The sequence below is a fragment of the Dipodomys merriami genome, unplaced genomic scaffold, assembly GCF_024711535.1.
Source record: "Dipodomys merriami isolate MVZ:Mamm:240054 unplaced genomic scaffold, mDipMer1.0.p SCAF_70, whole genome shotgun sequence".
NCBI lineage: Eukaryota > Metazoa > Chordata > Mammalia > Rodentia > Heteromyidae > Dipodomys > Dipodomys merriami.
The window spans coordinates 2,157,359-2,181,923 of NW_027206291.1; the positions used below are offsets into that span (position 1 = coordinate 2,157,359).

General features: G+C 66.5%; 2 protein-coding genes across 4 annotated transcripts; one reads left to right on the forward strand and one right to left on the reverse strand.

Annotated features, from left to right (window-relative positions):
- The first annotated feature begins 647 nt into the window (after nt 1-647).
- Nucleotides 648-2,237, forward strand: Gdf1 (growth differentiation factor 1). Of its 2 annotated transcripts, none has more exons than XM_070008210.1 (2): nt 648-1,263; nt 1,390-2,237. In XM_070008210.1, the coding sequence occupies exons 1-2, from the start codon at nt 954-956 to the stop codon at nt 2,172-2,174; spliced, it is 1,095 nt and encodes a 364-aa protein (XP_069864311.1). In that variant the 5' UTR covers nt 648-953; the 3' UTR covers nt 2,175-2,237. The 2 variants fall into 2 exon arrangements, with proteins under 2 accessions (XP_069864311.1, XP_069864312.1); XM_070008211.1 differs by having other exon boundaries at nt 648-1,260.
- Upf1 (UPF1 RNA helicase and ATPase) lies at nt 2,231-24,272 on the reverse strand. 2 transcript variants are annotated; one of them, XM_070008209.1, is made up of 24 exons: nt 23,968-24,272; nt 13,409-13,548; nt 11,779-11,868; nt 10,843-11,010; nt 10,497-10,677; nt 10,169-10,330; nt 9,734-9,818; nt 9,461-9,559; nt 9,132-9,240; nt 8,880-9,039; nt 8,661-8,779; nt 8,262-8,426; nt 8,066-8,180; nt 7,658-7,801; nt 7,351-7,564; nt 5,614-5,731; nt 5,375-5,531; nt 5,103-5,245; nt 4,576-4,750; nt 4,402-4,483; nt 4,070-4,231; nt 3,760-3,977; nt 3,552-3,674; nt 2,231-3,320 (listed from the first exon to the last, which is right to left on the reverse strand). In XM_070008209.1, the coding sequence occupies exons 1-23, from the start codon at nt 24,196-24,198 to the stop codon at nt 3,555-3,557; spliced, it is 3,357 nt and encodes a 1,118-aa protein (XP_069864310.1). In that variant the 5' UTR covers nt 24,199-24,272; the 3' UTR covers nt 2,231-3,320; nt 3,552-3,554. The 2 variants fall into 2 exon arrangements, with proteins under 2 accessions (XP_069864310.1, XP_069864309.1); XM_070008208.1 differs by having other exon boundaries at nt 9,701-9,818.
- Between the last annotated feature and the right edge of the window lie 293 nt (nt 24,273-24,565).

Below are 24,565 nucleotides of genomic sequence, written 5' to 3' on the forward strand. Positions count from 1 at the left end.
AGTGCGGTGGCCGTGGCGGTCCCGGAATCTAGGAATACTCGAAAATGTAGAACTTATTTTTTAAAATGGCACAGGGTGGCCGGCGGGGTCAGGAGGCTCTCAGGTTCTGGGACCCCCGGGCCGAGCCGGGAGACCACAGGGCTGGCGTGGCCTGCTGTGCCACGTGCCCCGGCCACGGACGAAGGTGACAGCAGCCAGACCTGAGGCACAGGCGTCCGCCCAGCGCCTCCCACCCTGCTGCTGCCGCGTCCGCGCGGGGCTGCGGGCTGCCCGGCCCGGCCCCCCAAGGCGGCCTCGGCCCCCCGCTGCCTCCCGTGTGCGGACGGTCCGCTAGAGCTTCCGTGGAAGGCCGGAGCCCGGCGGACGGGCGGTGGGAGCCCATCCCAGGCCCGTGCCCGGCTCCCAGGCCCGCTGGCGGGCCCTGCGGTGGGGCCCCGGGGCGGGGCGGCTCCTGGAAGGGGGGCTGCACCTCGGGCGGCCAGCGCCTGCCGGGCTGGGGTTCTGAAATGTGGGGTGCAGCTCGGACGTGCCTGCGGGGGCCAGCGCGGGCAGGCACGGCGGGGCCGGGGCGCTGGTCCCCGCCTCACCCCGGCCTCCCGCCCGCAGGAGGCCGCTGAGGAACGGCCTGGTGAAGGACAAGCGCTTCTGAGCCCGGCCCCGCCCCCGAGCAGGCCCCGCCCCGTCTAAGCCACGCCCCGACTCACCTCTGACGGAAGCCACGCCTCCTGGGACCGCTTGGCCACGCCCCCGACGGACCGACCTTTTTTCGGGATCCTGACCTCAGCGAGCTCCCTTCTGGGCTGGCCGCCCCCGCGCCTCCGCCCCACGCCCCGGCCCGCGCCCCCCCCCACGCCCCGGCCCCGCCCCGGCCCGCCCAGCCCCGAGCCCCCGGCCCCGCCCCGGCCCGCTGGTCCGGGCTGCGGTGGACGCTGCTCACATTGGCTGGAAGCAAGATGCCGCGGCTGCTCCATCCCGTTCACCTCCTCCTCCTGGCCCTGCTGCTGCCCGCGCCCGCCCCGGCCCGCGCCCCGGCGTCCTCGGACCCTGCCGCCGCCCTCCTCCGGGCCCTCGGGCTGCGCCATGCGCCCCGCGGCGCCCCCAGGCTCCGGCCTGTCCCTCCGCTCATGTGGCGCCTGTTCCGCCGCCGTGGCCCCCGGGAAGCCCGGGCGGGGTGGCGGGGGCCCCCCGCGGCCCCGCCGCGACCGTGCCACGTGGAGGAGCTGGGGGTCGCCGGGAACATCGTGCGCCACGTTCCGGGCCGTGGTGAGTGCGGCCGGCGATCGCCGGCGGGGGGAACCCGGGGCCCCTCGTCCTTCCCGGCCCGCCCCTGCCCGACGGCGGCCGTCGGCGCGCGGGCCCTGGGCGCTAGCCGGTGCTCTCGTTCCCCAGGTGCGGCGGACCTGCGCCCGGAGCCCGGCGCGGCGCAGGCCGGGCCGTGCCCCGCCTGGACCGTGGCCTTCGACCTGTCGGCGGTGGAGCCGGCCGAGCGCCCGAGCAGCGCGCGGCTGGAGCTGCGCTTCGCGGCGGGGAGCGCAGCCGCGGCGGGCCCCGCGGCCGGCTGGGAGCTGAGCGTGGCGCTGGCGGGCGAGGCGGGCCCGGGCCCCGAGCTGCTGCGCCGGGCCGTGCGCGCGCCCGAGCGGCCGGTGCGCGCCGAGCTGCTGGGCGCCGCCTGGGCCGCCAACGCCTCGGCGCCGCGCAGCCTCCGCCTGGCGCTGGCGCTGCGGCCCCGCGCGCCCGCCGCCTGCGCGCCCCTGGCCGAGGCCTCGCTGCTGCTCGTGAGCCTGGACCCGCGCCGGTGCCCACGCCCCCCGGCCCGGCCGCGGCGCCAGGCCGCGCCGCCCCCCGCCGGCGCCTGCCGCGCGCGCCGGCTCTACGTGAGCTTCCGCGAGGTGGGCTGGCACCGCTGGGTCATCGCGCCGCGCGGCTTCCAGGCCAACTTCTGCCAGGGCCACTGCGCGCTGCCCGCCGCGCTGCCCGCGCCCGGGGCGCCGCCCGCGCTCAACCACGCGGTGCTGCGCGCGCTGGTGCACGCGGCTGCGCCGGGCGCCACCGGGCCGCCCTGCTGCGTTCCCGCGCGCCTGTCACCCATCTCCGTGCTCTTCTTCGACAACAGCGACAACGTGGTGCTGCGCCACTACGAGGACATGGTGGCCGACGAGTGCGGCTGCCGCTGAGGGCGCCGCGGGCCGCCCGTCCCCTCCCCTGCCCCTCCCCCAGGAAAGGCCACCACTGTTTGTTAACGTTTTATTGGTGACAAGAGCTTAAAACAAATTGATCAAAACCAAGTCACACCGTGTGCACAGATGCTCCTCGATTCGTGGAACGGTGGGGCTGCGGGTGGGGTGGGCGCCCGAAGCGTGGGAAAGGGGAGGGGCCGGGGCGCCCAGCATGGCGCCTCTGCACCTGGTGACAAAGGCTCGCCCTGCCCAGCCAAGCTCAGGGGCGGCCACCAGCGGGGCCGGGGCCTAGGGTCAAAGGGCACAGGATGGGGCACCGTGGGGCCGGACCCGGCCTCCCATCTTGCCTCCGCCGTGCACCCCTGGATGGATGGACGCCCTCCCCGTCGCCCTCCCGCCAGCCTCAGGGTCCGGCCTGGCCCCTCCCAGGCAGGCCGGGACGGAGCGTGGCTGTAGGCAGCGCTGCTGGGCCGGGGCTCTTGGAAACGGCCTGGCACAAGCGTCCCCCTCTCCCCGGTGCCACTAGGACTTAGGATCGGTCTCAGTACTCCTCGGAGAGAATCTTAAAATAAAAACAAACAGGAAACCCCAAACACCCTTCTAGATTAAAGGAACCCTTCTTAGAAGGCGGGTGGACGGCTGGGCAGCCGCCCATGGGGAGCCCACTGGGGCAGAAATGCGAAGTTTGTTCTGCTAAAACGTAGTCCCCTTTCATCCAAAAGAAAAGAAAGAACAGAACAGAGGAAGGGGCTACTCTGAGTGAGGGTCTCCGCCCTCCAGGCGCACGGCGGTCTCGGGCCCTGGGCTGGGCGGCCGCGCTCGGGCGGGCGGGCGGGCAGGGTGCTCTCCTGCCACTGCTGCTGCTGCTCCTCTCCTCGCCGCCAGCGGGCGCTGCTGCTGCCGCTGCCGCTGCCGCTACTGCTGCTGCTGCTGCTGCTGCTCTGCCTCCTCGTCCTCCTCTTCCTCCTCCTGCTCCTCCTCCTCAGGTCTCGGCTCCTCCCTTGCTGCTTGCCCTCTCCTGTCGCTCACACACTGGTGCTTCAGTTTTAGCAGTGGAAAACAGGTATCCATTTATTTTATTTTTATTACCCAGGATAAGATGCTGATGGACTAAGCCACAAAGCTTAGCTCTTCTGCCGCCACCTGCGGGCGGGGACAGGGCAAGGGCTGTGGTCAGGGGCAGTGGGCATGGCCAGGGACCGGGGTACAGAGCCCGAGCAACCAACCTGGCAGCAGGGCCGTGGCAGGCGGCCCTCTGGGGGCCCGGGACGCTGGCCAGCGCACCCTCCACCACCCCCGCCCGGCGCCAGGCCCAGGGAAGCCAGGGCGCCCTCGGGCGCACCGCCACAGCCGCGGCCATGGGAGGGGGCTCACCCTCTAGTACTGGGACAGCCCTGTCACGCCGCCGTGCTGGTAGGCCCGCTCGCCCTGGTAGGTGGAGTCCTGCGACAGGGCCACGTCGATCTGGGATTTGAACTCATCCCCGAGGTAGCTGTCCTACAAGACGGGTGGAGAGGTGAGTGGGAGGTGAGCATACAATGCATGGGGGACGCGGGGCCGCCCGCGGGGACAGGGGGCCCACCTGGGACAGCTCAGGCTGGGAGAGGCCAGGCTGGCTCATCTGCGAGGGCTGGCTCATGGAGATGTAGCCCTGCGTCAGGGCGCCCTGTGAGAAGGGCTGGGACGCCACATCCTGGCTGGCCTGGCTGTTGGGGAGATTGGTCTGGCTGGGCCCAGGAAGCCCAAAGCGGTTCTTCTGGCGGCCCCCACGGCCAGTCTTGCTTTTGGGGGTGCCCCGGCCTGAAAGGCAACCATCACATTGGAAGTCTGGCCATCAGTGGAAGCACCAATCGCGGCAGGGGTGAGGAGGCCGGGGCCGTGGGGCCGCTCACCCGCGGCGGGCCCGTTGGCCTGGCCGAAGTAGCCTGGCGGCGGCATGGGCGGCATGACCAGGTTGAAGGGGATGGGGATGTTCATGGCCGCCACGTGGCTAGGGCCCGCGCTGATCATGCCGATCTGGTCGTGCGTCTGGAAGTACATGTTCGATGGCCGGCCTGCAAGACACCACTGCGGACGTTGCCATGGGAACGCCTGCCCCCAGCCTTCGGGGGTGTGCGTGTGTGTGACCACGGAGGCGGCAGGGAAGGAGGCTGGGTTACTGGCAGAAGTACAGCAGGACAGGATGTAGGGGGGTGAGGGGGGCTGGGCTGGGCCTGGGACTCACCCTGGCTGCTCCTGTCGTAGACAGAGCCGGGGATAATGGCCTCGCGGGCGTCGTACATGGCGGTGGTCATGAAGCGGGCCCCCTACAGGGTGGCAGGCAAGCGAGAAATGTGTCACCCATCTGCGGGGGGGGGGGGGGGGGGGTTGCTGCAGGTGGCTGGCCGGGGGGGCTCACAGGGTTCACGGTGTTGACCAGCTTGCGGGGCTTGCTGAACTGCATGAGGCTCTCACGCAGGTTGTTGAGCGGCCCCTCCACCAGCGCCTTCTGCTCCTTGTAGTAGCTCAGCAGGTGGTTCCACAGCGGCTGTTTCGACAGTGCCTTCGGGTTGCCCACGATGATCACGCCGTACCTGCGGCCAGTGCAGTGCTGAAGGCCCGGCACCCACCCAGGCCGAGCTACATGGAGGCCAACAGCCCTGGGGACCCCCGCACGCAAGGAGCTGCGCCCCAAGGGACCCAGGCCACCCCCCGTCGCACTTTAGGGTACAGCAAGCCATGCAAGGTGTCAGCACCAGGCAGCTGGGAGCCCGGGGCGGGGCAGCGGCTGCCCTGTGTCCTGCGGGGGCCCCTCACCGCCATGGAAGCTTCCTCCACAGCTGACTCAGCCACAAACCCAGGCTTGAGCATCAGGTTCTGGTCAAAGACTCCAGAACACAGCGGGGGAACCGTGGGGGCGGGGCCGGGGGCGGGGGCGGGGCGCACCTGGCCCGGGTCAGCGCCACATTGAGGCGCCGCGGGTCGTTGAGGAAGCCGATGCCCTGGTGCTCATTGGCACGCACGCACGACAGGATGATGAAGTCCTTCTCGCGGCCCTGGAAGGCGTCCACACTGGCAATCTCCACTTCCTGAGGGCGGGGGGCCTGTTAGACAGCGGCCGGGCCCCACGTCCACCGGGCCCCGCGCCCGGGTGCCGTGTGGCCGCCCCTCTGCCCACCCCCGCCAGGGTCACATGACCCCTCCCCCCATGGGCCCACCTGGTAGAGCTTGGTGTGCAGGGAGCCGCTGAACTGCATGTACTGCACCAGGTATGAGCGCTGACCCTCGTACGGCGTGATGATGCCGATCTGGTCGGGCTTGGCGCCCGCTTTCAACAGCTTCGTGGTGATCTTCTCCACGTTCGCGGCCTCCGTCCTAATGACACCCGGCTTTGACACGGCTGCCCCCTGGCCCCCGCCCCCGCCCGCCCCCGGCTTCCGGCCAGGGCGGCACTCACCGGTTCAGGTAGGACGTGCCCGAGCTGGCAATCTCCTCCTGGCCCTGGGTCACGTAGAAGAACATGGGCTTGTCAGGCTGCGGCCACTGGAAGTCAAAGCCCTTCTTCACACGGTCAGCTGCCGTCAGGGAGGACAGGACAGGGAAGAGGCAACGAACAGTCAGCGAGGGGCCGCCGCGGGGCCAGTGGACACGGCCGTGGGTGTGGGGGACAGAGCAGGGCTTCCTCCGGCCTGTCCGGACCGCTGCTCCAGGGCCACAAAGGTCCCTTGAGAAACATCACTGCCCTTGGGCAACTCCCGCGGAACCCTCCAGCGTTGCCTGCCACACCAGCACCCTGACAGACGGATGGACGGACAGATGGCCTGCCCGGCCGCCGAGGCAGCGCGGTGGCTGTGGCTGCTGTGCGTGACTGGGCAGTGGGCAACGCCAGCCACTGGTGCACCGGTACCCGTGCCGCCCGTCCTGGCATGAAGCCTGCGGCGCCCTACACAGCTCAGGCTGGCGGGAGGGGGCTGGGGGGCCCCAGGGAAGGTGGGTTGACTTGCATGCTGAGCCCTGGCAGCCCCAGGAAGCGGTGGGGGCTGGGCAAGAGAAGCAGGAGCCACACGGCACCGCAGGGTCTGCCGGGCAGCCCGGGCACAGCCCGGGCTCGCTGCACAATGCAGACCGCCGCGTCCCAGGGGATGAGGTGACCCCTAAGGACCCACGTTTGGCAGCCCCACGGCCCCTCATGGAGGAAGCCTCTGGTCCTCACAGGGAAATGGCTAAGCACCCCAACACTGCAGACACCACGCTCAGAAAAACCCTCACGGCTCTGAGCCCCCTGGCCTTGCCCCAGCCGCAGGAAAAGCCTCATGTTGCACAGACGTGGAGAACAACAAGGCCGGCCGGGCACCAGGGCCACACCTGGAGTCCCGGCTGAGACCTGGGCATCGTGTTCAAAGGCCAGCACAGATGGGAAGCCCCCGAGACCCACCTCCAATCGATCACAAAACAAGCTGCGAGCGGCGCCGGGGCTCAAGTGTGCGGTGCGGCCTGGAGCCGGGGACAGCGCCACCCACCAAGCTCAAGCTCAGCACCAAACCAAAACCCCAACACCTGACGAAGAAGCGCACTGCGCAAGGAGGGGCCTTGTTCTCCGCGGCTTCCCTGCGAGGGTGGGGGTGTGCGTGGGTCTGGGGACCAAGCGCCCGAGCCGGGGCTCCTGCGCTCGCATGGGTGGACGGAGGGAACTGGATGGCGGCGGCTCCACCTGAAGCCACCGGGCAGCAGCTCCTGGGGGCAGGTCCACGCCCCCACAGTGCCACGCGGGGCGGGGGGAGGCCAGGCTGTGCAGGCCACAGGCCCTCTGGTCACATGACCTCGCGGATGGCGGCCCTGCCTCTCCAGGGAGCCCTGGGGACAAGTCCGTTCTGCCCAGGACGGCCGCGCTGCGCCAGCGTGAGCCCCAGGTCAGTCTCCTGCAGGACCCACGCCCCCACGTCCCTTGGTGTGCCTGACGGGGCGTGGGTGGACTCCCACGGTCCAGCGCGGCCGGCCTGCCGTCCAGCCGTCACCGTCAAGGGAGTGGGAGCAGGGAGCCATGCGACCCACGGAGGGCGAGGCTCCGGTTGGGGCTCGGGGCTTCGCCATCTCCAGAGGGCAGTAACTTGCTCTCAAGTCCAGGTCTTGTGGAGCCTGGAGGTACCCCCACCCAGCAGGCCGCCGGCTGCCCGCCGCTCCACTCCAGCCGTACCTGCGGTGACGCCATTCTGCAGCGAGCCCTCGTAGAAGATGTTGGAGGGGAAGGCGCTGAGGGCGGGGTGCATGCGGTACTGGACCTGCAGGCGGATGGGCCGGATGCCCAGCACCACCAGGCGCTCGAAGAGCGACTGCGAGAGCCCGGCCTTTGCCGCCTTCTTGCACATCACCACCGGGCCCAGCTGGCAGTGGTCGCCCACCAGGATCAGCTGGGGAGAGAGCGCGGCGGGGCCCGTGAGGGGCAGCCCTGGCACCCCACGAGGCCCGTCACCCCCGCCCCACGTGGCTCCCAGGGGGCCCACCTGCTTGGCCCCGAGGACCACGGGCACCATGCACTCGGGTTCAGTGGCCTGTGTGCTCTCGTCGATGAGGATGGAGCGGAACTGCATCTTGGCCAGCCTGGGGTCGCCCGCGCCCACGCAGGTGCAGCAGATGACATCCGCGTTCTGGGGGGGCAGGGGTGTCAGGGCACTACACGGTCCACACCAGCAGGACCAGGACGCCCAGAGGAGCCCGCCCCAACCCTCCTGACCACTGCACTCGAGCATTTCCAATGGGCCTGCATGCCGCCAGACCAGCCTGAGCGTCCCATCCTCCCACCTCGACCTCGGAGGGGCTGGGAAGGCAGGCGGGAGTGGCCCACCGGGCCCTGCACAGCACCCAGAGCCAGCACTCTCCCGAACGCCCGCAGACGGGTCCTGGCCGCTCACCATGAGCAGCTCTCTCTCGGCGGTGCGCTTGAGGGCGCGGTACCGCTTCTCGTCCGCGGAGGACAGCTCCCCGGTCTCGTCCTTCAGCTGCTGCAGCTTCTGCAGCTCCGGCATGCTGCAAGCAGAGGCAGGTGAGTGGCGGGCTCCACCTGTGCTGGCAACAGGGCAAGCCCGGGCCCAAGCCCGAGACCTCTACCTGTCCATGTTCCTGATCTGGTTGTGCAGGGCCAGGAAGGACACCGGCGAGTCGATGGCCTCCCGGCTCTTGGCGCACAGACGCACCACCTTCAGCCCGGTCTGGTGGATCTTCTCGGTCAGCTGGTCCACGGCGATGTTACTTGGGGCGCAGACCAGCACAGGCCTGGGCGGGATGGCACGGCTCGGCCTCAGCCTGGGGCTCCCGTCGCCCAGGGAGAAGGGAGCAGGCCCAGCCTCCCTGCCCCGCCAGCCTAACAGCTGTGTCGAGAAGAGCCACGGCGCTGCCCTGTCTGCTCCCACCTGTCCAAGCGCGCCAGCACACAGCCCGGACCCAGCATGCAGGAAGGCGCCCTGCCCCCGACCAGACCCCGCTGGGACCGTGGGCCACGCTGCCTACCCATTGCCCTGCCGAGCCAGGTGATAGACGATGGTGGCCGACGTCACCGTCTTGCCAGTGCCTGGCGGGCCCTGGATGAGGCTCAGTGGCCTCTGCAGCACGGTCTTCACGGCATACACCTGCAAGGCCTGTGTCTCAAAAGGGGCCCGCTCAGCCCGCCCTGCAGAGCTGCACGCACGCACGCACGCACGCACGCACGCCCGGCGGGATCCTGCAAACCTGAGAGTGGTTGAGGTCTGGGAGCCCCTGCGCTGTGAAGCGCTTGGGCAGCTGGCACTTGATGATCACATCCTCCACCTCGTGGCCCAGCAGCTTGTGGTAGATGTAGCCCGACACCGAGGTCTCGTCCACAGCAAAGGTTTTCAAGGCGCTCTGCATCCTGGGACGAGAGCAGGGTCGGTGGCTGCCCTGGGGAGCCCCCTGGCGGGAGCTGGGCCCAGCAAGCGGCTGCGCCCCGCGTGCACTGCGTACCTGTCAAAGGAGGTGGACTTCCACACGAAGTCCACCTGGAAGTTGTGGGTGACCTCCACGGGGGCCCCCACGCTGCTGCGGAGCTCAATGGCGATCTCATCACCGTAATCTGGACGCTGAGTTAAGCCTGCTTCTCTGTCCAAAGCCACCTCCCCGGCCACTCGCGCTCCAGCACCCGGGGGTGGCGCAGCAGAGCACGCGGGGACATCTGCCACCCCACCCCGTGGGGCCCTCCGAGACCGCGCGGACAGGGAGGGGACACAGACACACAGGCGGGGACCCGTGGTGGTCCCTGCCCGCTCCTGCCGGCCCCAGCACGTGGAGGATACTATCCGGGACCTTGATGACGTGACCGATCCCCTTCCAGAGGGGCGCGAGGTCGCCCTTGTACCGCAGGCAGATCTCGTCTCCCTGCATGAGCCGCATGTCTGCGGCGTGAAGATGGGAGGGGCGGGTTATCTCCCACGCACAGCTCCCACACGGTGCAAATCAAGGGGACACGTTACAGGGAGGGGATCTAGGAACGTTACACTACTTATGGTCACAAGTATTTTAAAACTTAAAATCACCTCTTAACCAAATTATGACTAAATCCTCATTACCAGAGTCAGTCTTGGGCAAAGTGAAGTAGGCGATTCTCTTCTTGTTAAGGCCCAGGTCCCACCTGACTGTGATGTTATCTTGAGTCTGAGCACATGGAAAACAAGAGCCCCGGTCAGCCCCCCAGACACGGGGCCAGGCGCCCCTGCGGGCGGGTGCTCCAGAGAGACAGGGCCGGGTAGACATGGCACAGAGCCCCCGTCAGCAGCTGGCAGCAGGTGAGGACAGCGCTGGGCTGTGCTCGGCTGGACACGGGTGGGGCCTGGCCGTCCCCACCCCCCGCCGGTGGCCACAGACACAGCGGGAGGGTGTGACTTGGCTTTTGGGCTGGCACTTGCTCCCGTGAGTGGGGAGCGGGGACTGCGCAGCAGCCGCCGGCCCGGCCCAGCCCAGGGTGCAAGCGGCTCAGTAGGGAGCGTGGTGTCCTGCGCCATCACCTGAGACTCTTTCAGCTTCTTGTCGTAGTCGGCCTCCAGCTTGACCAGGGGGCCGAAGATGTTCTGGTACTGGTAGGCGTCCTCATACCGCAGCAGCACGTGCTGCGGCTCCTCGTCCACTCCGGGCTTCTCCAGGTCCTCCAGCGTGGCTGAGGGGTTCTCCTGTGAGGGGCGTGGCGCTGTGTGACCGGGGCTTGGAATGGCACCTTCTCTGGTGGGCCTTGTCCCTGGGCCTGTCTGTGCTCCGGGTCCTGCACAACCAGTGGCTGCTCCCCCCGCCCGGCCCCCTCTGTGTGGGCCCTGGGGGCAGCAGCTCCCCAGCCCTCACCTTCCAGAGCTCCTCCAGCTTGTTGATCTGCTGTGCGGTGATCTGCCGCGCCCGCAGCTGCTCCTGCTCCGACGGGATCTTCACCAGCCAGGACAGGAAGCAGCGGTCCTGGATCAGGGGCTGCCACTGCGAACTGTCCCAGTTGATGTCCTTCAGGCTGCTCTGGCTGGCGCAGGGCTGCCTGCAGGGAGGGGCGGGCGGGAGAGCCCCATCAGGAAGGCGCCCCATCAGGAGGGCGCCCCGCCAGGCGCACACGCCCCATCAGGAAGGCGCCCCACCAGGCGCACACGCTCCCCCCCGCCGCGCCCCCCCCCCCCCGCCCGCCGCGCCCCGCCCGCGCCCTCACCGGCACAGCAGCACCACCACCGAGTCGGCCTTGGCCGGGATGAAGCCGAGCAGGAAGACATTGCGGCAGCCGCAGTTGTAGCACTCCAGCACCGTCTCGCCCAGCGGCCCGTCCTTGTGCAGCGTCACCTCCTTGCACTTGGCCCTCACCAGGTGGTTCACGATGTGGCTGCGGCAGGACCGCGGAAGCGCACTCAGCCCCAGCGCCGTGAGCGGCGCACGCACCTGCCCCCCCCAGGGCCCCCCGCCACTCTCCGCCCAGCAGGAAACTCAACCCCGACTTTCACAATGCTTCCCCAGCACAGCGGCTCCCCGTCCTGGGTTCTTCCCCCTCGTGTGCGCGGCTCCACAGGTAGGGCTGCAGAGGCACGGGCCGCCCCCTGCAGCCCGCCCTGGGCACTGCGGTGCCGGGGGTGGGGGGGCGCCTGGCCACCGGGGCTTTCCTGGCTGTGCCCATCGTCAGGAACGACTCCCCACGAGCTCGCTCGCCCTCAGACACCACCTGCCTCGCCCTCTGTGCCAAGCCTTTGGCCTCAGGGTGCCAAGGGGCGGCCCGGGCCCAGGGGCCCAGACCGAGGCGTCCTGAGCGAGCCGCAGACCGCTTCTGAGCGCGCAGGCCTTGGCAGAGCCCACGGGCGCCCGGCCACGGCTGCCCCGAGGCCCTCGCTCGCTTGTTCCTGCTGCACTGAGCAGAAGCCACTCCTGCTCTACAAGCACGCTTCCCACACAGCAGAGTGGACGCGATGGCCACGAGTAGAAATGACACAGAAGAGGGACAGGCGTGTTTTGTTATCTCTAGGCCTCAGCCCTGCTCTGAGCACCGCCTGGAGCGCCTGAGTGGACGGGACGCGGGTGGGGGGCGGTGACGCCGGCCCGCGGTGTGAGTGCGAGTTCCACGCCAGGACACGGGGCCGCCCCTGCCGAGGCAGGCGCCTACCTGCCAGACGTGTTCCCGCGGCCGTTACAGAACCACTTCTTGCTGGTGTTGCAGTACACCACACAGGCGGGGTCATGGATTCCGCAGTAACTAAACAAAGGCCAACGTCAACAGTTACCACTGGAAGTGGGCACTCTGGCTTGCATTTGGCAGCGACTTACTGAATCCCTTCCCTATAACATGCTTGCCGTTTGCCATCCAACACGTCCTCAAGACAGGCCCTGGTGGCTCACTATAATCCCAATTACTACAATCCTAATTACTCAGGAGGCTGAGACCTGAGGACCACGGTTCAAACCCAGCTGATGAGACTCTTACCTTCATGTAATCACTAAAAGACCAAATGTGGTGCTGTGGGCCCAAGTGGTAGAGTGCTAACCTTGAGCAAAAACCACCTCGGGACAGAGCCCAGCCCTGAGTTCAAGCCCCAGGACCAGCAAAATAAATCAACCAACCAACAGGCGCAGTGACAGCCACCACACAGTGCAAGTGGTGTGGAGCGGGGCCAGGCCAGAGGGAGGGGGTGGGGCGGGGCCAGGCCGGAGGGAGGTGGGGTGGGGCGGGGCCAGGCCGGAGGGAGGTGGGGTGGGGCGGGGCCAGGCCGGAGGGAGGTGGGGTGGGGCGGGGCCAGGCCGGAGGGAGGTGGGGTGGGGCGGGGCCAGGCTGGAGGGAGGTGGGGTGGGGCGGGGCCAGGCTGGAGGGAGGTGGGGTGGGGCGGGGCCAGGCTGGAGGGAGGTGGGGTGGGGCTGCCCTAGTTCCTCCGGGGGCACCTGCGGCAGGGTGCCAGCAGAGGGCGCCGTGGGCCTGGGGACGGAGACAGGGCCAGGCTGTCAGGCAGACAGGGAAAGCGCTGTGCATGTGGGGACCTGGCGGGCCACCCACTTCGGAATGCCTCTGGCCTGGGTTCTCCAGGACTCCCTGGCTCCACAGACAGCTCTGCTAGCATGCAGGGCCAGGGTTTGGCTCAGAGTGCGCAAGGCGGAGAGGCCCCCATCTCTCCCCTCCACCCCCACTCCCCCCGGCACCAGGGGGATGGGAGGGAGGGGGAGCTGTGCAGCCAAGCCCGGCAGCAGGCAGGAGAAGCTGGAGTGTCCCTGGGCGCTTTTTGCTCAAGGCTAAGGCTTGACCACTTGAGCCACAGCTCCATTTCCTGTTTTCTGGTGGTTTACTGAGATAAGAGTCTGATGGACTTTCCTGCCTGGGCTGGCTCTGAACCAAGATCCTCAGATCTCAGCCTCGTGAGTAGCTGGGATGACAGGCGTGAGCCACTATCTGCTAACGGTGTCATTCTTAAACTATGTGCACGTGACGCCCAGTGGGGCCAAGACCAAGCCAGAGTGCAGCCAGGGCAGGCGCAGAGCCTGCCGGAGGCAGCCCGTGGACCAAAGCCACGGCCCGTGTGGGCAGGGGCCGGCACAGGCCCGGCTGGGAGAGCTGAGCCTGCCGGAGCCACAGCTTCCCGGCCAGCAGAACCCCACGCAAGGTGTCTGCGTCTTCATCTCCGTGCCTCAGGGTGAGGGCAAAGGCGGCAGGGCCAGCCCACTGGTGGCTCAGGTCACCCCCCACTCCCCTTCACGAGTCCGCACCCCCAGGAAGGGCGGGGACCCTCCCTCCCCCAGAGCGTGCCTACCTGCAGGCGTGGATGGGGAGGTCCTTGGTGTAGTACGTGTCTTCCTCGTCCTCCTCGAAGTTCAGCTCCGCCAGCAGCTGGCTGGTCTTGGCCACACTGTCATCCACAGCCCCATTCTGCAGGACGCCCTCGGGTCCAACCTGCAGAGGGACAGCGGCGCCATCACCGGGCGGCCCCGGGCACACCCGCCACTCCAGCCAAAGCTGCCCTGATGCTGACCCAGGTGCATTCCGCTGTCTGACTCGTGAACTGGACAACTACTTAAAAAAGAAATACAGGTGCGGGGAAGGTGGCTCAGTGGCAGAGCGCTTGCCTTGCATGCATGAGGCCCTGGGTTCGATTCCTCAGCACCACATAAGCAAAAAGAAAAAAGCCGGAAGTGGTGCTGTGGCTCAAGTGGTAGAGCGCTAGCCTTGATCTGAAGAACTGAGGGACAGCGCCCAGGTCCAGAGTTCAGGTCCACGACCAGACCCCCCCCCCAAAAAAAAGAAAGAAGAAATACAGCGGGGCACCAAGGGCTCATGCCTGTAATCCTAGCTACTCAGGGGGCCGAGATCTGAATACTGCTCTTCAAAGCAGAAAAATCCCTGAGATGAGACGCTTCAATTAACCACCAAAATGCAGGAAATGGAGTTGTGGTTCAAACGGGAGAGCACTACCTGCAACACAAAAGCTCAGGGACAGTGCCCAGGCTGAGAGTTCAAGTCCCAGGATGGAGACGAGACAGACAGACAGACAGACAGACTGATTGACACACACACACACACACACACCCTGTTTATATGTGTTTAAATATTTACACACACACATAAAAATGAATGCCACAGGTAAATTTAAAACTCTGAGTTTTTAAAGGGGCCCCAGTGGCCCAGGCCCCGCCCACCACTGTGCCACGTGGCCGAGCCCCCTGGCCACAGCGCAGCTGCCAAGGCAAAGCCTGTCCCAGGGGTCCTGCCCTGCACCTCAGCTGACTTGAGCAGGGAACTCCAACATAGGCTGGCTGGAACGGACGGATGGGCACCACGCATACCCCCCAGCTGCTCTGAGTGCCACAAGAAGGAGGTGGGGCACGGCAGAGGCAGGGGCTGGGGCAGGGGCCGGGGGCCGAGGCAGGGGCAGGGGGCCGGGGCCAGGGCAGGGGGCTGGGACAGGGGCCGGGGGCGGGGGCCGGGACAGGCAGGGGCCGGGGGCCGGGACAGGCAGGGGCAGGGGGCGGGGGCCGGGGCAGGGGGCCGGGGCCAGGGCAGGGGGCTGGGACAGGGGCCGGGGGCCGGGACAGGCAGGGGCAGGGGGCGGGGGCGGGGGCAGGCAGGGGCAGGGGGCCGGGACAGGGGCAGGGGCAGGGGCAAGTCTGAGCCAGCAGACAGAGCAGAAACCACCTGAGGCTGGAAAAGCCCCACCGCAAGTTCCCACATCAGCCATTGGTGGCCCCAGTCAGAACCCAGCCCGAAGCTGTGGGGGCCGAGGCCCAGCAGGACACACAGGGCCCCGAGGCTGTGGCCTGACCCTCGTGACCCGGCATCTGACCTATGTAGGAGGCTGAGATGTGCGGGTTGCAGTTCAAAGCCAGGACAGGGAGCAACGTCCATGAGATTCTTGGCCTCCAAATAATCACCAAAAAGCCAGAAGTGGAGCTGTGGCTCAAATGGTAGTGTCAGCCTTGATCAGAAAACCTCAGGGACAGCACCCAGGCCTTAAGCTCAAACCCCAGTAGTAGCATAAATAAAGAAAATACAGCCGGGCGCCAGTGGCTCACACCTGTCATCCTAGCTACTCAGGAGGCTGAGATCTGAGGATCATGGTTCAAAGCCAGCCTGGGCAGGAAAGTCCACGAAACTCTTATAAGCCACCAGAAAACCAGAAGTGATGTGGTTCAAATAAATGGTAGAGTGCTCGCCTAGAGCTGCAGAGCTCAGGGACAGCGCCCAGGCGAGATCAAGTCCCACATCTGATAATTAAACACAACACCACACACACACAAAAAAAAAAAACCCACAAAACAATTAGTGCACAGCCCGGGGCTGTGGCCGGCAGTCAGTGCACAGCTGCCCGGCCGCTGCGCAGCCAGCTCTGTGGTCACACGCTAGTGCTGGCCCTCAAGAGCCCGTTATAAAACACACGAAACAATATGTCGCTCAGGCCTCCCAGCGAGTGAAGGCCGCCACTCCGGACCCAGGTGGGCCTTGAACCCAAGCCTGAGTCATTTCCGGTGTGCGCTCTGGCGTTCCCCTCCCCCTGCAGCAAGTCCTAGCTTCTGCACCCACCCCGCCCCACGGCCCGGCCCCAGGGTGGCGGGCGAGCGGGGAGAGGAGGGGGGCACAGAGCACATCACCCACGCCACCCACAGGGAGGCGGGTCCCTGGAGTGCATCGCCACCCTTACTTCATAAAGCTGGAGACGCCCTGCGCGCACATGCCTGTGCCTGCGCTGCGGGGGGGGGGGGGGGGGGGGTGTAAGCAGACCCCTGCGGCTGGCTGGCCTGTGCCAGGCTGGCCTCAGCACCCTCCTCTGTGGCCCAGCAGCACAGTACCGACTGTGGGAGAACCAGCCCGGGCCGGGGCAGCATGACCGCGCTTCCACGCACGCACGCACGCACGCACGCACGCACGCACGCACGCACGCACGCACGCACGCGGCCCTTCCTGCCCAGTGCCACCCACCCCACCTCTGCCTGAGCGGGTCTGTTCACTCACCCCTGACGTGGACCCGGCTGGCTGCAATTCTGATGGCCGTCACCCCGCCGTGTGTCTGTGCGCAAGGCAGGAGACAGCGTGCAACTTCTGCAGGCAGAACCTGGGCCAAACCACGGTCCACAACCCAGAACGGCCCTGACAGCTCCCGTGAGCTCCCCAGGAGGGCAGCCCCACCCCAGCTGCTCCCACCAAGCCCTTTAACAGCACGCGCCTGCCCTGGCCAAGGAGGGCACTCATTCTCTTCAATGGACTGTGGTTCCCAGGTGTGGGGGACACCCTGGGGCTCCCACATGTCAGGCAGGTGCTGTGGCAGAGCACCCCACCCCTTGCCCGGGTTTCCTAAGGTTCTGCATATAAACGAGCCAGCCTGGCGACAGCAGCTCACACCTGTCACCCTAGCTACTCACAAGGCTGAGACCTTAGGGTCTTGGTTCAAAACCAGCCCAGGCAGACAAGAGCTTATCTCCAAACAAGCACCAAAAAGCTAGAAGTGGAGCAATGCCTCAAGTGGTAGATCTCTAGCCTTGAACGACAACAACAAAAGCTAAGCAAGAGCCAGGCGCTGGTGGCTCACGCCTGTCAGCCTAGCTACTCAGGAGGCTGAGATCTGAAGATCGTAGTTCAAAGCCAGCCCGGGCAGGAAAGTCCGTGGGATTCTGATCTCCAATAAACCACCAGAAAACCGGAAGTGGTGTTGAGACTCAGGTGGTAGAGCGCTCGTGAAGAGCTGAGGGACAGTGCCCAGGCCCAGAGTTCAAGCCCCATGACCGACATATTTTCTCTCTCTCTCTCTCTTACACACACACACACACACACACACACACACACACTAAGCAAAAGCACTGGGCCCTTAACTCAAGTGCTTTCCTGTAGAAAGATGCTTTCCTGTAGACGGGGTTGCAGAGGACAGAGACCCCACACCACCGGGAGGACCACGCTGCTCATCCACGCCACATGCACTTGCCCTGCCCTGGTCAAGGGCACAGCTGGATCTCAGTGAGCTTAAGGCCACGCCACAGCTCCAGGAGACAGTGGAGCCCAGCCACAAGGCTTCTGGAGGGGGGGGGGAGAAGAAGGGGGGAGGGGGAGGAGGATCTCTCCACCTGCCTACCCACTCCCAAACACACCAGCACCTGACTGCAGTTTCTCCACCCACTCTGAAACTCCAGAGATCAACACATCTGGAAATGCCCTGGGGTGGGCCGGGAAGAGGGCTGGTCTGTCTCCTGGCACTGGGCCTGAGGGGGATGGGACCCACCAAGGCCCGGCAGCCACGCCACAGGGTCCTGCGGAGGAAAAGTTCCTCTCGCAGCCAGCAGAGCACCCATGGCGCCGGCGACCGCCCGCCTCCCGCACCTTCGCACAACGGCCCTGTGCCCTCAGCTGGGCGTGCCTGCCCTTCCAGGCCTTCGTCCATAGCACCTCCGTGTCTGCCCCACACCCAGAAGCGCCAGCACCCCAGAGGACCCAACAGCACTGCTAAGAGCGAGCCGATGCTCCAAGCCTAATGAGTCCCCGTTACTCTCCACCCCAAGGTGTAAACGCCAACACAGGGCGCCGGCCCCTCCACAGCTGGCTGCACAGCTCATTCTGAAAAACTCCCAACCTTCAGAAGGCCAAGCGCGCCCGCCGCCTCCCGCTCCCAGAGCCGGGGCCGGCCCCTCCCCCCCCCAACGGCTATCTGAAACACAGCAGCTGTGCCCACACACGCTCCTCCAGCCGGAGGCCGCGGCCATCCTTCCTCACAGAAGTGACCCCAGCGGCCTGTCAGCTACTCAGGAGGCTGAGATCTGAGGATCGAGGTTCAAAGCCAGCCCAGGCAGGAAAGACTGTGAGGCTCTTATCTCCAAGGAACCACCAGAAACCCGGAAGTAGCGCTGTAGCTCAAGTGGTAGAGCGCTCACCTTGAGCTGAGGGACAGCGCCCAGGCCCAGAGTTCAAGCCCCACGACCCACAAAAGAAAAGTGAGCGCAGCGGTGCGGCTCTGGCCTCCACACCGCCCCCCACTGGGGGTGTGGCCCCGGACCCTGCTGTGTGGGAGCGCACCGCACCCCTGCCGATGCTGCACGTGAGGACGGGGACCCTCCAGGGCAGGGGCAGACACCCCGCCATGAGGCATGCTCCCTGCTAGGCCTAGGACAGCGAGAGCCTAGAGTTATGCCCCCCCCATGTAACTTAGCCAAAGGCGATTCAGAAAGCCCGCCAGGCAGCGGGACTTGCAGAAGGGGAGAGGGGGAGGGGGTCCCGGAGGAGGGAGCCCCGTGTGGGTCTGCTCTCCACTCTTGCACACGGCAGCGCCCCCGTCCCCACGTTTCTCAGGAAGGGTGGAGTTGGAGCCCGACTCCGGCACCATGCAGGCTGGGTGCCCTCTGAAAGCAGCAGCAACTTGAGGGAGCAGGGCCCCAGGCCCTCAGCCGCACGTGCCGGCCGGGGGGTCGGCTTGGGACAGGCCAGGCCAGGCTGCAGAGGGAGGACCAGCCCCAGAGCTAAGGCTCAACCAGCACCGCAGGGCACCAGTCACTGCCCCGCCTGACGTCCTGACCATGAGGGTGGGCACAGAACAGTGACAACCACGTTCTGTGCCAGTCCTGGGGCTTGAATTCACAGCCTCACCCTCTCCTCTGGCTTTTCAACTCAAGGCTGGTGCTCCACCACTTGAGCCACAACTCCACTTCTGGCTTTCAGCTGGTTAATTGGAGTAAAGAATCTCATGACTGGGGCTGGGAAGGTGGCTCAGTGGTAGAGCGCTTGCCTTGCATGCCTGAGGCCCTGGGTTCGATTCCTCAGCACCACATAAGCAAAAAGAAAAAACCTGGAAGTGGTACTGTGGCTCAAGTGGTAGAGTGCTAGCCTTGAGCTGAATTGCTGAGGGACAGCGCCCAGGCCCAGAGTTCAGGCCCCATGACTGGACCTCCCCCCCAAAAAAAATACAGACAAAAGAATCTCATGACTCACAACTGTAAATCCTAGCTACTCAGAAGCTGAGACCTAAGGATCACTGTTTAAAGCCAGCCTGGGTAAAGTCCATGAAAGAAAAAAAAAGGGGGGGCTGGGAAGGTTGCACAGTAGTAGAGCGCTTGCCTTGCATGCCTGAGGCCCTGGGTTCGATTCCTCAGCACCACATACACAGATTAAAAAAAAAGCCAGAAGTGGTGCTGTGGGTCAAGTGGGTAGAGCGCTCGCCTTGAGCTGAAGAGCTGAGGGACAGCGCCCAGGCCCAGAGTTCAGGCCCCACAACTGGACCCAAAAAAAAAAAGCTCCTGGACGGAGCCCAGCCCCAAGTTCAAGCCCCAGGACCAGCACCACAAATAAACAAGAATCTCTCCAACTTTTCTACCCTGGTCCACTTCAAACCACAGTCCTCCTACCTCAACCTCCTGAGTAGCTGAATTGCAGGCATGATCCACGGGCCCCAGCGGCGTAGCTGTTTTTTCTTTTTTTCTGTCGGTCGTGGGGCCTGAACTCTGGGCCTGGCGCTGTCCCTCAGCTCTTCAGCGCTCTACCACGTGAGCCACAGCACCACCTCGGGCTTTTTTCTGCTTATGTGGCCCAGGGCCTCATGCATGTGAGGCAAGCGCTCTACCATGGAGCCGCCCTCGCAGCCCGAGCGTGGCCGTTTTCTATCAGAGCCAGCCCAGCAGGCCAGGGCCCTGTCCACATGGGTGGGCACAGCCACACAGCCCCGCGGGAGGCAGCAGTAAGCGTGGGGACACACGGGCCCACGCTCCAGAGCCCCTCGGAACCTGCCAGGGAGCGGCTCTACTCCACAGGGAGAGCGGCGAGAGGAAGCTCGTGTCCGGATCTTGGCGCTCCGGGTGGTGTGGTGTCAGCCTCTCCCCAGTCGGCCCAGATCTGGGCAGAGAAATTCACTGCACAAAGGGAGAGCTTGCGGCCTGGACCCCCAGGGCTTGGAGAAGAGGTCTCTCAAATGGAAGTCGGGTTTCGAGTGTCAGGGCCACGGGTTGGAGGCTTGGCTCAGTTGATAGAGCGCCAATGAACAACAAATCGGGTACTAAGTTTGAGTCCCCATCTTGAAACAACAGGGCAGGCCAGGCTCTGCCGGGGCAGCGGGGTGGGGGCGCAGCCTTGGGCCGGAAGGTGCTGGCAAGGTAGGCTGCAGGTCAAAGTCCAGCCCAGAAGCTCAGGGGCGGCTCCTGTGTCGCTGCCACCAACCCTCTTCCTCTTTTTTGCCGAGCTAACCAGCACTGTCCCCCCAAGGCTGGAGGCGCAAGCTCCAAGCCCGTCTCGGGCTTTTCCGCTCAAGTACTAATGCTGAGGGTGTGGCTGGTGGGGCCCGGGAGGGAGCGCCCCTGTTCCTGCCCCAGGTCCGGGCTCTGTTTTCAGGAACCTGAGCAGAGGAGGAAGCATCCCAGCTGCAGGCCGGTGGCTGCCTAGCCAGCACTTCCCCAGCCGCTCGCCTGCTAGAGCCGTGTGGCAGGGGAGGCCCAGGAAAGGCCAGACGCTCAGAAGGAAACCGGTGCCTACAGCCAGGAGCTGGTGGCTCACACCTGTCATCCAAGCTACTCAGGAGGCTGAGATCTGAGGATGGCGGTTCAAAGCCAGCTGGGGCAGGAAAGTCCAAGAGACTCTTTATCTCCAATAAACCACCAGAAACCTGGAAGTGGTGCTGTGCTTCAAGTGTAGCGCGCTCGCCTTGAGCTGAAGAGCGTGGGACAGAGCCCAGGCTCAGAGTTCAAAACCCACAACCCACAAAAAACAAAAAAAAACTGTCCCTAGACCTCGGGCCAGCACCCCATAGCAGGACCTCGGGCTGCCTGTCTGTGAGCCAGCCCCCACCATCCGCCTCCACCCCCACAGAGCGAAGAGCCACTGCGCAGGATGGGCACCAATGGGCCTGGCAGCCCAAGGAGATGCCGCAGGGAAGCGTGGCGACCACCTCTCCCAGGGCTGGACACAGCGGCACCGGGACCCAGCCACTTCCCTGCAAATGCACTGCCACACAAACCCAGGTGCCAAGACTGCACAGAGCAACACCGTCCACAACAGCCAACAGGTACAACAGCCGCTCGCTGAACGGGTAAATGCCTCGGACCTGGTACCCCCAACGGAGTACTACTGAATTGTAAAAAGAACCAAGGGAGCTGGGAAGGTGGCTCAGTGGTACAGCACTTGCCTTGCATGCCTGAGGCCCTGGATTCAATTCCTCAGCACCACATAAGCAAAAAGGAAAAAGCCGGAAGTGGCGCTGTGGCTCAAGTGGTAGAGCGCTAGCCTTGAGCTGAAGAACTGAGGGACAGCGCCCAGGCCCAGAGTTCAGGCCCCACGACCAGACCCCCCAAAAAATAAATAAAAAATAATAAAAAGGAGCAAGGCACTGACATCAGACCAAGCGAAAGCCAGACCCAGCCAGGCTGGCTCTTGGAGGCAGACACCAAGAAATCTTGATCTGAAGCCAGTCAGGGCCTACAGGTTCACAAGGCTCCATCTCAAACAAGGGCTGGGTGTGTTGGCAGCCACCTGTCATCCTTAAAACACGCAGGTTCAGGTGGGAGGGTCCCAGTGCAGGCCAACAGACCTGCCTCCCAAGCAACAGAGCCTGGTTCCAAGGGTAAAGTGTGCCAGGCACAGGCAGCTCACACCTGTCATCCTAGCTACTCAGGAGGCTGAGATCTGAGGATCAAGGTTCAAAGCCAGCCTGGGCAGGAAAGTCCATGAGACTCTTATCCAATTAATCACCAGAAAACTGGAAGTGGCGCTGTGGCTCAAGTGGTAGAGCGCTCACCTTGAGCTGAAGAGCTGAGGGACAGCGCCCAGGCCCAGAGTTCAAGCCCCACAACTAAAAAAAACAAAGGGAAGAGTGGCTGGCTGCTGGGGGATGGGGAGCTGAGGGCTGTGGAACTTCTTTTGGGGCGATAAGAGATTCTAAGAATGATTCTGGGGGTGGTGACACCACTCTGACTTGTACTAAGCAACAGTGGGTGAGCTCCCTGGCTCTGAGTGGTTTAGAAGGGGCCCCTGAGGGTAGGTGAAGGGAAGCTGAACCCCAACTGGACCCCAATGTGGGGTCACCTCCTGAAGATAGTCAGCCAGGAACCCCTTCCCAAGCACTGCACACGGCCGGCCGCCAGTGTCCAGGGGACAGTCGGCCCCACCTTGCTGCTCCTCCAGAGACCCAGAGGGTGGCCGTGCCCCTCCCCCAAACAGGAGGGGTCAGAGATGGGGCACAGGCAAGGGGCCCTGGGGTTCCCTAAGAACAAAGCCCAGCTCAGCCCTGTCTGGGGACCCTGGAGCTGAGCAGGGTTCACTCCCTGCAGCCCAGGCTGCCGCTCCACGGGGAAGGGGCTGGGCGCGACTCCATCACCACGGCCAGCCCAGTGCCAGCTCGCATGCATGCAGCCCACGGCCCCTGGCCTGGAGCCTCACCACCGCCCGGGTCCCTCCGTCCAGCTGCCCTGGACGACAGCAGGGTGGGCAGCACCCCACTCCCCAGGTACCCTCTGCCTGCCCAGAACAGCACGGGAGCGGGTGCGGCCAGGCCAGAGGGGCACCCACACTGCCCCGGGGTTGGGAAAGAACAAGAAGCTGTCACCCTGACCCCACAGTCGAGGGCAGGGAGGGAAGAGGAGAGGGGGCAGAGAGCGGAGAGGGGAGGGGAGGGGAGAGGGGAGGGGAGAGGGGAGGGGAGAGGGGGGAGGGGAGAGGAGAGAGGAGAGGGGAGAGAAGAGGAGGGGAAAGAGGAGAGGGGAGAGGGGAGAGGGGAGGGGAGAGGAGAGCAGAGGGGAGGGGAGAGGAGAGGGGAGAGGAGAGCAGAGGGGAGGGGAGAGGGGAGGGGAGAGGGGAGGGGAGAGGGGAGAGGAGAGGGGAGAGCAGAGGGGAGAGGAGAGGGGAGAGAGGAGAGGAGAGAGGGGAGAGGAGAGCAGCAGAGGGGAGAGGGGAGGGGAGAGGGGAGAGCAGAGGGGAGAGGAGAGGGGAGAGGGGAGAGGGGAGAGGAGAGCGGAGAGAGGAGAGGGGAGAGGAGAGCAGAGGGGAGGGGAGAGGGGAGGGGAGAGGGGAGGGGAGAGGGGAGGGGAGAGGGGAGAGGGGAGAGGAGAGGGGAGAGCAGAGGGGAGAGGAGAGGGGAGAGAGGAGAGGAGAGAGGGGAGAGGAGAGCAGCAGAGGGGAGAGGGGAGGGGAGAGGGGAGAGCAGAGGGGAGAGGAGAGGGGAGAGGGGAGAGGGGAGAGGGGAGAGGGGAGAGGGGAGAGGAGAGAGGAGAGAGGAGAGAGGAGAGGGGAGAGGAGAGCAGCAGAGGGGAGAGGGGAGGGGAGAGGGGAGAGCAGAGGGGAGAGGAGAGGGGAGAGGGGAGAGGAGAGAGGAGAGAGGAGAGAGGAGAGGGGAGAGGGGAGAGGAGAGCAGCAGAGGGGAGAGGGGAGAGCGGAGGGGAGAGGAGAGCGGAGAGGAAGGGTCGGGGAGGGGCCGGGGCGGGGACGCCCGCGCCGCACACCTGTTGGCCCAGGTGCCCCGGCGCGCGTCCCCGAGGCAGGCCCGAGCGGGCCGGGCCGGGCCGGGCCGGGCCGGGCCGGGGACACCTGTGGCGGACCCGCGGTGCGGGGCGCCCGCCCGGAAGTGCGCACCTGCCGCCTCCCCGGCCGCCGGCTCCGCGCCCCGGCCGCCGCGCACACCGAACTTCCGGTGGGGGCCGCGGGTTACGTAAGCCCGGGGCTCGGCGCGGCGCTCCCGGAGGGGCCGGACCCACGCGAGCCCGCCTTGCCGGGGCGGCCCGGGTTACGTAACCGGCGGGGACGGCGCCGGGGACCCCGGGGCGCCGCGGCCTCCCGGAAGGGCCGGGCGGGGCCGCGCCGGAGCGGGACGGCCCGGGGCCCGCCGCCCGCCGCCCGCCGCTTCCGCCGCCGCCATGTGCCGCTCACCTGCGCGTCGAGCTGTCCGGCCGCCGCGCCCGCGCCGCCGGGCCCGCCCGGGCCCCCCGCGCCGCCGCCCGGGCCGCCGGGGCCGCCGGGGGGCGTCTGCGTCTGGCTGGGGAGCGTGAAGTCGGTGAACTCGAACTCGGAGCCCTGCGTGTCGGCGCCCAGCAGCTCGGCCTCCTCCGTGTCCAGGAAGGTGAGCGTCTGCGAGCTGGGCCCGTACGCCTCCACGCTCATGCCGCCGGCCGAGGCGCCGCCCGCGCCGCCCGCGCCGCACTCGAGCCCGCCGCCGCCGCCGGGCCTAGGCCGCAGGCCGCGCAGGCCGCCCCGCCGCCGCCGCCGCCGCCGCCGCCGCCGCCGCGCGGGCCCGGCCGCCCACGAGTGCCCCGGCGCCGCCGCCGCCGCCGCCGAGCCGCCGCGCCGCGCACAGCCCCGGCCGGGAACCGCCGCCGAGCCGCCGCCGCCGCCGCCGCCGAGCCGCCGCTGCCGCTGCCGCCGTGCGCGTGCGCGAGGACGACGCCGGCGCAGGCGCGCGCGCGCCCCTCAGCCGCCGCCAACCGCGCCCCGGCGCCGAGCGGGATGACGGGTCGCCGCCGCGCGCATG